The 10,500-nt window shown below is 47.7% G+C and overlaps 1 protein-coding gene across 1 annotated transcript in view; it reads right to left on the bottom strand.

The window, feature by feature from the left end:
- Nucleotides 1–8,609: 8,609 nt before the first annotated feature.
- SPATS2 (spermatogenesis associated serine rich 2) overlaps nucleotides 8,610–10,500 on the bottom strand; it is a 131,807-nt gene continuing 129,916 nt past the window's right edge. The window contains 4 exon segments of the mRNA XM_044755712.2: nucleotides 8,610–8,817; nucleotides 8,819–8,898; nucleotides 8,901–9,069; nucleotides 10,100–10,314. Coding sequence (XP_044611647.1) covers nucleotides 8,758–8,817; nucleotides 8,819–8,898; nucleotides 8,901–9,069; nucleotides 10,100–10,314 — 524 coding nt within the window. The 3' untranslated portion in view covers nucleotides 8,610–8,757.

Below are 10,500 nucleotides of genomic sequence, written 5' to 3'. Positions count from 1 at the left end.
TTTATAGGAGCCCTGTGAAATAGGCAGGGCAGATGCTAGAGAGAGAGAGAGAGAGAAAGACTCGCTCAAGGTAACCAAGTTGGTAAATGGCAGAGTTAGGGTTCCAATCCTGAAAATCCTAACCCCAGGTCCAGGGTCAGCCTCACTCCAGCATAGCTGTCTCCCACTACGAGGACCCGGACAGAACCCCAGGCTAGCTGGGTGGGCGCTCACAAAGATGGATCCTCAGGTGAGGAGATCCGGGTGGTCCTCCAGTCACCCCTGTAAGCCCCAGGTGTTCAGACTTTGAGGCTTCCAGGTCATCTGCCTAGGCTGGTTTTGGACACTAAATTAAACCAGACGCCTTGGGTCAGGGTGAGCAGGGGGTAGACAGAATGTACGGGGTGCTCCAAAGAATGACAAGAGCTCACTTTTATTGAGCGTCACCTTTGTGCCAGGCACGTGCTAAGTGCTTGACTTGGATTATCCCATTAAAATTCATCATAACCCTATGGCGTGGTTACTGTCGTAACTGCTGATTTGCAGATGAAAACATGGAAGCAGGGAGCTTAAACATCTTGTCTAAGATGCACTGCCTCCTCCAGCAGTTCGAGGCACAATGTGCCTGTCACTGTTTTGGTGCCCTGGTCCTCACTTCCAGGAAAAGAAAATATGCTAACATTTCTTGAATGTTGTGATGGCTCTTTTTATCCTAGGATGAAACTGCCGTCTGCGTTGGCCTTTACACCTCTTCCCCCCTTGCCCTCCAAAGAATTTGTGTGAAGGTGTGTATGTGGGGATGCAGACAGTTAGTCAGGCCTGATTTAAAGGCATCCTTTCTGTCCAGATAAGTTTCAGGCGTAGGATCTCAGCCCACTGTCCTCTCTCTTCCTCTTCACCTCGTCCCTCAGCTCTTCCTGCTAGCCCTGACCTAGAGGTTCCCTCAGCTCTCAGGGATGAATTCCTTGCCTCCTCCCCGCCCCCCCATCCCAATACATACACAAGGGGCTGGGGCCCACGGAGACAGTAAGATGGGGCTGGGGAGGGGTTGGAAAGTGAGCAGGGCACTCGCACTCGGAGGTCAGGGAGCACCTGTCCTCCTACTGTAATCTCCTTTTCCTCTCTGCTTCCCCCAACTCTTTTTTTTTTTTTTTAAGATTTTATTTTTCCTTTTTCTTCCAAAGCCCTGCAGTACATAGTTGTGTGTTTTTGGTTGTGGGCCCTTCCAGTTGTGGAATGTGGGATGCTGCCTCATCGTGGCTTGATGAACGGTGCCATGTCTGCACCCAGTATTTGAACTGGCGAAACCCTGGGCCGCCGAAGCAGACCACCCGATAACCACTCGCCAAAGGGCCGGCCCCTTCCCCCAACTCCTGACTCACTAGGGCCTCAGTGCTGGGGAGTCATGGGGAGGGGAAGGTTGAGGGTGAGTCCTGTTCAGAGACAGCTCAAAGCCATTGTCAACAAGAAGAAATTCAGGAGGCTGCGTTTTGGAGCTGCCGTGGGAGGCCTGTGGGAGTATTATCTACAAAAGGAACAGGGAGAGAGAAGGGAAGAGCAAGGCAAGGAAAAAAAGGCTCAAGACACAAAAGATGGAAAAATCTCCCCCTCCCCCCCGAAAGCGCAGGCGGAGTCAGTCGCTGCGTACAGGGGGGTGGGAACAGGTGGCTGTCGAGGAACAGAGCCCAGGGGCCCCTCCCCTCTCCCATGCTGCTGGGGCGCTTTATCCTGTCTTTTGGTAAACAGCCTGTTAAAAGGCGACAGTAGGGCCATTTTGGTGAGAGGTCAGATGGTGACCCGTGGTGAGTGTTCTCTGTGAACAGCAATCTGGCCTTCACGCGGTGAGGAGGCTGCACTTGACTGTAGGCCCCCCTGCTGGAGGGCAGGCAACCCTGGAGTCAGCAAGGGAGTGAGTCTCTCCACCCTCCTTTCTGGAAGTCCCCACATCTCTCTCCAGCCTGGCTCTCTCAGCCAGTGTGGCCAGGCTCTGCTTCTCAGGGTGTTGTGTGGTGCGAAAATCTCAGGCTTTCAAGTCAGACTAGTCTGGTTTGAATTCCAGCTCTGCCATTGACCAGCTGGGTGACCTCTGGCACAGATGGGGGTGGTGTGGGTGTTAATCTGGCAGGGCATCACTTCCTTCATTTGTGAACTGACCCTTTCCCTAAGGATTGTTGAGAGTTTGAGATGAGCTTAGTAAGTGGTTGCGTTCGTTATTAAAAGTCCCCCTGAGGGGCCAGCCCAGTGGTGTAGTGGCTCAGTTCACGCTTTGCTTGGGTGGCCTGGGGTTTGCAGGTTCGGATCCTGGGCGTGGACCTACACACTGCTCATCAAGCCATGCTATGGTGGTGTCCCACATACAAAATAGAGGAAGACTGGCACAGATGTCAGCTCAGGGACAATCTTCCTCAAGCAAAAAGAGGAAGATTGGCAACAGATGCTAACAGATGCTCAGGGACAATCTTCCTCACCAAAAAAAAAAAGCCCACTGAGTGCTGGAACCTAGGAAATGAGCTCAAGATGAAGCCTCACCGAAGGTTCCCCATTCCCACCAAAACAAACAGAATATTCTGGAATGCTCTGAGGCCTCCAGTAAGCGGCCCCCCCATTCCCGTTCTTTTAGTGGAGGATCCTAGCTAGAATATGAGTAAATCACAATAAACTTTCAAACAAGGGAATCCTGGGAGGTGCACGGTTTTATTTACAGATAAAGAAAGTTGTACATCGCATGGCTAGTAAGTGGAGGAACTGGGTTTGAACCAAGATTTGACTTGGTTGACAGATGTTTGATCCTGTGCCATGCTGTCGGGGTGCTGTCCTGTCCTCTGGGAGACAGCCTATTAAAAGAGGGACAGTATGGTCATTTTGGTGAGTGGTCAGATGGTGATCTGTAGCGAGTGCCCACCGTGAACCGCAAAGTGGACCTCATACCGTGGGGAGACTACAGGTGACTGTAGCCCTGCCTGCCCGAGGGCATTCTACCCCAAACCTGCCTGGAGCCGGCAAGGAAGTGAGTCTGAAAGGAAAGAGAGGCTCAGTCTGTGTGTTCTGGCAGCACCAGAAAATGGGTTTGTTTGACATCAAGTTACAGGGAAAGCCTAACTGGGTTAAGTTGAAGAGAGTCATAAAAAGGAGACCTGACTTTTCCCTGAGGAATCAGAGTGGGTGGTATTTGTTCCTGCTGTTTTGACGGCAGTGAAGGGGCGGGCAGGCGGGCTGGAGAACAGTCGTGCTGGTGGTGGTGATGGTGGGTGAGTTTCCTTACCCAGAAAAATCTTCAGATAGTGTTTCCTCCTTGGGAAGGAGTAGCAGAGTAGGTAATAAACTCCCACAGCACCTGTACGGAAATAATGGTCCCTGGCTCTCCCCGGGAAAGTCCCAGCTGCAGCTTCCCTCCTGCATGCGGCTGTGCTGGCGACTGTGCACGCAGGTCAGCACCAGCAGCCTGGGGCCTGCCCCACCAGTGAGCTCAGAAACTGGGGATTGGGGGGCGCTCCTAACAGGCATGGCAGACAGACAAGAGGGGCGCAGAGCTCACATGCTGGGGGGATATGCACTCAGAGAAAAGCTACAGAAGGAAAATCAGAGGACTGAACTACCATTAGTTTTTTGGTTAAGGTCTGTATGGCTGGGGACAGCGCAAGCCTTTCACACACTTCTTAACAGGGCAAGAGAGATGGAGAGCGCAGGAGCTGTGGTGAGTGAATGCTCAACTCGTCCTGTGTTAGCTTAGACGCCACGGCATTGTTCTGCAGCGCCTGCCTAGATGCCTCCTCTCACCCTCCATGTCGTTGCCACTGTCTCCAGTTTCTACTTCAGGAAGAGGCTCGAAGATGTTAAGTCATTTGCCAAAGTTAGTAGGTCACATAGCTACCAAGTTGTGAAGCTAGAGCTAAAACCCAAGTATATGTCTTGAAAGGCCAGTGCCTTTTCCCTCTACCACACTGCCCAGCCACCAGGCCCAGCTTCCGAGAGTTTAAGGAAGAGTTAAGAGCTCTATTTCCTTCACCTGCAGAGTGGCTGAAGAAAGAGCTGGAACCATTTATCTTTGCCCCAGAACTCAGCATAGGGCCTAGCACACAGCAGGTGCCTTGATGTTTGACGGAAAGAATGTGCTCAGGTGGCTAAAGCAACCAGCAGTCCAGCTGGACTGATTTCACAGGACATTGTTCAGGCCACCAGCATTAGAGTCTGGTTCTCTGAACTGGCGAAAACAGTGACAAAATAGCTCCTTCTATCAGCTGGTGACGTCCAAACACATACTGTTTTGGACACCTGTTTCTTCCAAGAAGTGTGCTGCCATATGGATGTAATCCTCACCAGGTGGGACAAGAAGGGGGCATGAACCCTATCAATCAGGCAAGAGAAACCTTTGTCAGGTCAAACGGCAGCATTTCCAGGGGCAACAAGACATTACTCCACTGACCTTCTCCAAAAGTACAGCTTAGTTCACAGATTGATTACCGTGCATCCCGGCTTTTCCAGGTCACTCCCAACCTAAAGTAGTTTATCCTGTTCTCCCCCAGACATTCATACTCACAAGACTGTACCCTGGTTTGGGATTCTGAAACATGAGGCCACTCTATCTATAAACCACTGAATGAATGCCTGATCCCTTCTTGGCATGGTTCTAGTTTAAACCAAGGACCAGCCCTTGGAGCAGCGCTGCCTCCACTTGCTCACAGAAGACAGTGTGGCTCTTTCACGCAGCACTACTATCTTGGATTATTTTGTCTGTATGTCTCAGTTGCCCAGACTAGTTTATCAGCCCCTTGAAGGGCTGTGTTTTAGTTACCTTTCTCTCTCTCTCCTTAGTTTCCAGCTCAGCAACTGTACAAAGCACCGTCAAACACTGTTGGTGAGAGTCTAAACACATGTGTCTTTAAGAGTCTGTTGTCAATAACTACATGATCCACTCCTAGGAGCAATTCCACTCCTAGGAATTTATCCTAAGATGTACTCTCACAAGTGAGGAACGAAATAGGTATTATGAAATGCTCATTTCAGCACTACTTGTAATAGCAAAAAACCTAGGGACTGGTTAAACTAATTATGATAAATTTATACAATGGGATACTATGCATAGAAAGAACAAGGTATATTTACGTATACTGACATGGAAAGAGGTCTAAGTGGTACCCATCCTTATGATAGATGTGTGCTCGTATAGAAAATCTCCGGAGGGATGCACAAGAAACTTAACAGTGGTTGCCCCTGGGGAGGGGACAAATAGATCAGAGAGGGATACAGGCTTATTTTTCATCATATATGCTTTTGAACTGTTTATATATATATATATGTATTTACCATTTATATATATTGATTCTTCTTAAAACAAAACAAAAACTAGAGCCAGCCCTGATGGCCTAGTGGTTAAAGTTCGGTGAGCTCCACGTCAGTGGCCTTGGTTTGGTTCCCAGGTGTGGAACCACACCACTCGTCTGTCAGTAGCCATGCTGTGGTGGCAGCTCACACAGAAGAACCAGAAGAACTTAGAACTATACACAACTGTGTACTGGGACTTTGGGGGTAGGGGGGAAGGAAGAAAAAAAACAAAACAAAACAAAACAAAATGAAAACTAGTTATCGAAAGAGAGGACAAGTGAAAAAAGCAAGTTGTAGAGGAATGCACAGAGGATGATTCCCATCTATGTAAAAGAAAGAAAAATATAATTGCACGTTTGGATTTAGAAAACTTGTGGAAAGACATACAAGAAACTCAGAGATTTCTCCTGGGGAGTGGGACAAGGTAGGGGAGGATTTTTTACTTTCCAGCATGTATCTTTTGTACCTTTTTAAAAAAACTAGCCTGTATTACTTTTTTAAAAAGTGAATTTAGGGCCGGCCCTGTGGCTGAGTGGTTAATTTGCACGCTTTTCTTTGGTGGCCCAGGGTTTCGCTGGTTTGAATCCTGGGCACGGACATGGCACCGCTCGTCGGGCCATGCTGGGGCAGCATCCCACATGCCACAACTAGAAGGACTCACAACTAAAAATATACAACTAGGGGCCGGCCAGGTGGTGCAGCCGTTAAGTTCGCACATTCTGCTTTGGCGGTCCAGCGTTCGCCGGTTTGGATCCCGGGTGCGGACATGGCACCACTTGGCAAGCCATGCTGTGGTAGGCGCCCCACATATAAAGTAGAGGAAGATGGGCATGGATGTTAGCTCAGGGCCAGTCTTCCTCAGCAAAAAAGAGGAGGATTGGCAGCAGATGTTAGCTCAGGGCTAATCTTCCTCAAAAAAACACAAAAAACAAAAAACCCACAACTATGTACCTGGGGGCTTTGGGAGAAAAAGGAAAAATAAAACCTTAAAAAAAAAAAGTGACTTTTAAGACTTGCCATAAAGAAGGGGCCTAGGAAATATCTGATGTTCACAATGAAGCCATGCTAAGTTAAATTTTTTCTCTCAAGTGGCACATAACCGACACAGCTAAACAAGCTGAAGTTTCCGTCCCATCTCCAGGCTGGGAAAGGGCAAGACAATGATCCCTAGGTGGAAATGGAACCGGAAGGGAAAATGATAATATGGTAGGATCTCTCTGAACAGCCTGCGGGAGTGCCAGGGGTACAGCGCCTCCCTTCCCCTGGAAAGCCCAGAGCTATCCTCCCATCAAACTTAAGAGAAACCTAACTTCTCTTCACTGAAGAAAGTCAAATTAGCAAATTTAGGAGCAGAATGAGATCTAAATGAATTATGGTTTAGACATATGATTTTTAAAAAGAATTATAGAATGCATATAGTGTGATTTTTATAAAAGCAAAACAAAAAATTAAAAACCTATACATCCATGCGTATTTGCACATAAATGCTTTGAAAACGGTCTATAAGGATATATGCCAAATTATTAACAGTCACTACCCCTGAGGAATAGAGTGGGAAGGTTGGAAAACTTTAACTTTTTTCCTTTTACGTTTCTGTAGTATTTGCTATTTTAAATACTACTTTTGTAATTAAAAACAAAATGTAGAAAACAGCTTCCTAATTTTCAAAATTTTTATGGTCATAGAAAGAAATCTTTAAATATTTTTCTATAAGGAGATTTTAATTTCAACTTCAAGTCAGTTTTCATAAACAAGTGGCTTCCCACCTGTCCGGGTGGGTGAATACGGTCTTGCCTGTTACAGGGACAGACCTCCTAACCCTCTAGGGTCGCTTCAGTCTCCGGATTTCCCACAAAGTAGAGGTAAGCAATTAATCAGAAAAGCAGGGCTTTTCCCTGACACCCAGCAGGCTGATGACAGGTGCTGTTGGACAAATTCCCCAAAACCAGGGGATCAGTACCTTAGAAAATGGCTTCCCAGCACTCCTTGACTGTTTTCTTTACTGAAAGACACATACGCTCGCTCGCTCTCAATCTGTTCAACCAACCTGAACCCTGGCAGCTCAGCTTCAGCCAAAGAGCCAGGGGAAGCCCTGAGGCACTAAGTTCTGCATCACTGCCACTTACAGTCTGGGCTTCAGAGAAAGAGAAAGCGTGGCTGTTATTAAATCGGAGGTGCTGGGGGTGGGGGTGGGGTGGAGGGGTCTGGCACCAATGCTACCTGCTACATGCAGGAGCTCAATTATACTGTCACATTCACTACCCATCAAGGGACAGGCATGGAGAGGGGTGCTGTGGTTTTCCTAAGCTGGTAAGCTCTCCTTTGGAAAGTCACCCTTCCCTATCCCGTGACTCCTTTCCCGCAAGCAACAGCTGCATTCGCTCATCCTGGCTTCCACATTTTAATTTGGTTTGGAAGCTAAGTGGTGGACAAATGACTTAGGAATCAGACACCTTCATTTCAGCCCCGAACAAGCTGTCCGAATGACTTTTACCCCTGAGGCCCAAAGAAAAACAGAGTAAAACGAAGCCACTTGCTGGTGTGAAATAAATGTGGGAACACTGACGCAGTTGTTTTTATTTATTCAACTATAAAGATTGCAGCAATTTTTGGATGGGTAACAGATTAACACTAATTATATTGCTATAAATTTTGTTCAAGATCAGAATAGGATTCAGGAAAGAGGGAGAACAACAACAAAAATCTTCAAACATTGAAACAAAGAAATACTTTTTTTCCCTTTAATTAAATGCTACTTTCCCATAGACTTCCCTAGACTGGTTTGCAGTCTAAGGTAATAGGAAACACGAATTTGGACATTTTGAAGAAACTGCAGGTCAAGACATGGTGCCAAGCAGGAGACTGAGACCCTGATCTGAGTGTCAATCTCAGGCAGGTTCCGGGAGCAGAGGCAGATCTCGAATGTTTCCTAGTGTTCCCTCCTTTTCACCAATTAAATTTCCTCTTCTCTGGCTAACTCAGTGCAATACGCAAGCCCCTCGTTGCCTCTCCTGGTTACACTGCTGTTCAGAGGGAACCTGACAGGCATGTGTGGCTTCTGCTTAGACGGGAAAGGCAACAGTATGCTCTGTCTCCTCCCGGGATCCTGACGGTAGGGCTGCTGAGGACGGCCTCTTTGGGCAACTGAAAGGCCTGGGGCACTGAGAAGAACACTGCTTACCATTGAGAAACTCGGCAACAGTTGCCTATGATTCCTGGTGGAAATGACCAATCAGAACCAATCCATATCCTCAGGAAAGGTCAAGGGAGAAGAGAGCTTCCTCTCCAAAAATGGTAAAGAGGAAATAAGAAGAGAAGAAACCAAAAATATTTAGAATGGCATAAAAAGTGATATGCGTAAACTTCTTTTTGTTAATAAATCCAACTATAAGTTTCCTAAAGTCCAGTTACCAAGGTGAATCATGTGGGACAGAGAGAGGCCAACTGGAATTTCCCTCAAGAGTTCACGGCTTCCGGCTGAGAGGTTCTGGGTTTGCGCTGGGGGAGCCCCTTTTTTGAACGAGAGCTTGGGTGGCCGGGGCTCCATGCTGGCTCCAGTTCCACTGGTCCCTGCGCAGTAAGCCTGGCCCCATTCATTGTGTTTTCTGGGGCCTGGGGTGGCGCACCCTGATATCTGGAACCAGATGAGTACCATGAACTATTTCGGTAATGACCCACACTGTCACGTCGCCCTTGGTTCGTGTGGTCATTGGACTTTTGGCCTTGTGGCCTGTAGCCTTGTCCTCCTCGTCTGTTCCCCGGCAATACCTAAGGATAAAAGAATATGATGTTCAAAGCACTCTGGCATTATGGCACCCACTTTCTCCAGTTCAGTTTATAAGAGTATCTGAGAGCAAAATTGAGGTATCCCATGGTTGGGACTCAGTTCTCTCAAGACTCTCAGAATTCTGTCGGTCAATCCAACGCAGCCCCTACATCAGAATTAATGTCTTGCACTACTTTCCCCCCACCTTTCACCCCAGGCTCTTCTCCGCTGAAGAGGAGTTCACTTTTCTTTAGCTGAGCACTAAGAAGAAAGAACATTCTTTGGGTTGTTCCAAACCCTCACTTGGGCAAGTATCTTATCACATGTCTGAACTTTGCAGATCATAAGCCATTTGAAAAGATAACGAACATTTGGAATAATAAAATAAGGATCATTATGATCCGCTTTGCTATGTATCATGAACCACAGATTAAATCATGCTGCTGTGACATTTAGTACATCTTTCACATTACAACCCAGAAAGCTTATGGCATGGGATTTTATTTTTGTCCTCCAATTCCAGTGTAATACCAGTTCTGAAGAATTACTGACAGCACTGCCTTGGATTGCTCTTGTGTATCTTATTCAAACCAAGGAAAACAGACTGTGGATTATGCTTCAGCTTTCTAGTGCGAGCTCCCAAGCCCAGCAGGCTCACCTCTCTCCCTGACACGCCCCACACCCTGCTTCCAGGGAGCAGATGCGCTCTGGCGAACCTGCCCTGTAGTGCTTGTCTACCTCGAGATGGGTGCACGACTCCCCGCGTGACTAATTACCGGGCAATACTACCTACGGCAGCTGGGATCACTGCCAACATCAGAAAGTCAGCAGTCTTGGCAACAGGAAATCTGAACTGGCTGGTGGTTTGGAACATACATACCAAATGCTTTCTCTGGAACTAACGGGCTGGAGGGATTCAAAATAGGTGTGGAATGGGAATAAAGAGGAAGGTGATGTATCGAGCTGTCAGCATTTAAACTGTGACAATCTGGTAGCTTTCTTCCTAATGTGCTCAGTGTGGAAGCCGGTTACCTCTCGATGAGGCTGGGAGGGCCGGCCACTGGAGCCGGCTCCGGCTGCAGGAGTCTCTCCTGGCGCCGAGTTTTTCTTGTTAGCACTTGTGAGGCTGGGAGCAGAGGCACAGGTGGAAGAGGGAGCAGCAGAGGCATCGCACGGGCTACTCAGGGACACAGATGTAACCGAGCCACATCGGGGTCTGGTTGAATAGCTGTTCTTTGGATGGGACACTGAAACAGAAATAGGAGAAACATGTGGTCATAAGAAGAACACAGTGGGTAAAGTTTCCCCTATTTCTCAATGAGCAATTTAAGATAACTGTCTACGCGGTAGTTGTAAGGAAAAGCTTATAAAATAGGTAAGAGGAAGGAAGATGCCCCTTCTGCCCTCTTCCTCCACCCCCTGCACATCCCCAA

This window comes from Equus asinus, chromosome 22 (genome assembly GCF_041296235.1).
Source record: "Equus asinus isolate D_3611 breed Donkey chromosome 22, EquAss-T2T_v2, whole genome shotgun sequence".
Taxonomy (NCBI): Eukaryota; Metazoa; Chordata; class Mammalia; order Perissodactyla; family Equidae; genus Equus; species Equus asinus.
Note: the sequence above shows the minus strand (reverse complement) of the source record. Positions and strands in the feature narration are given on the sequence as shown.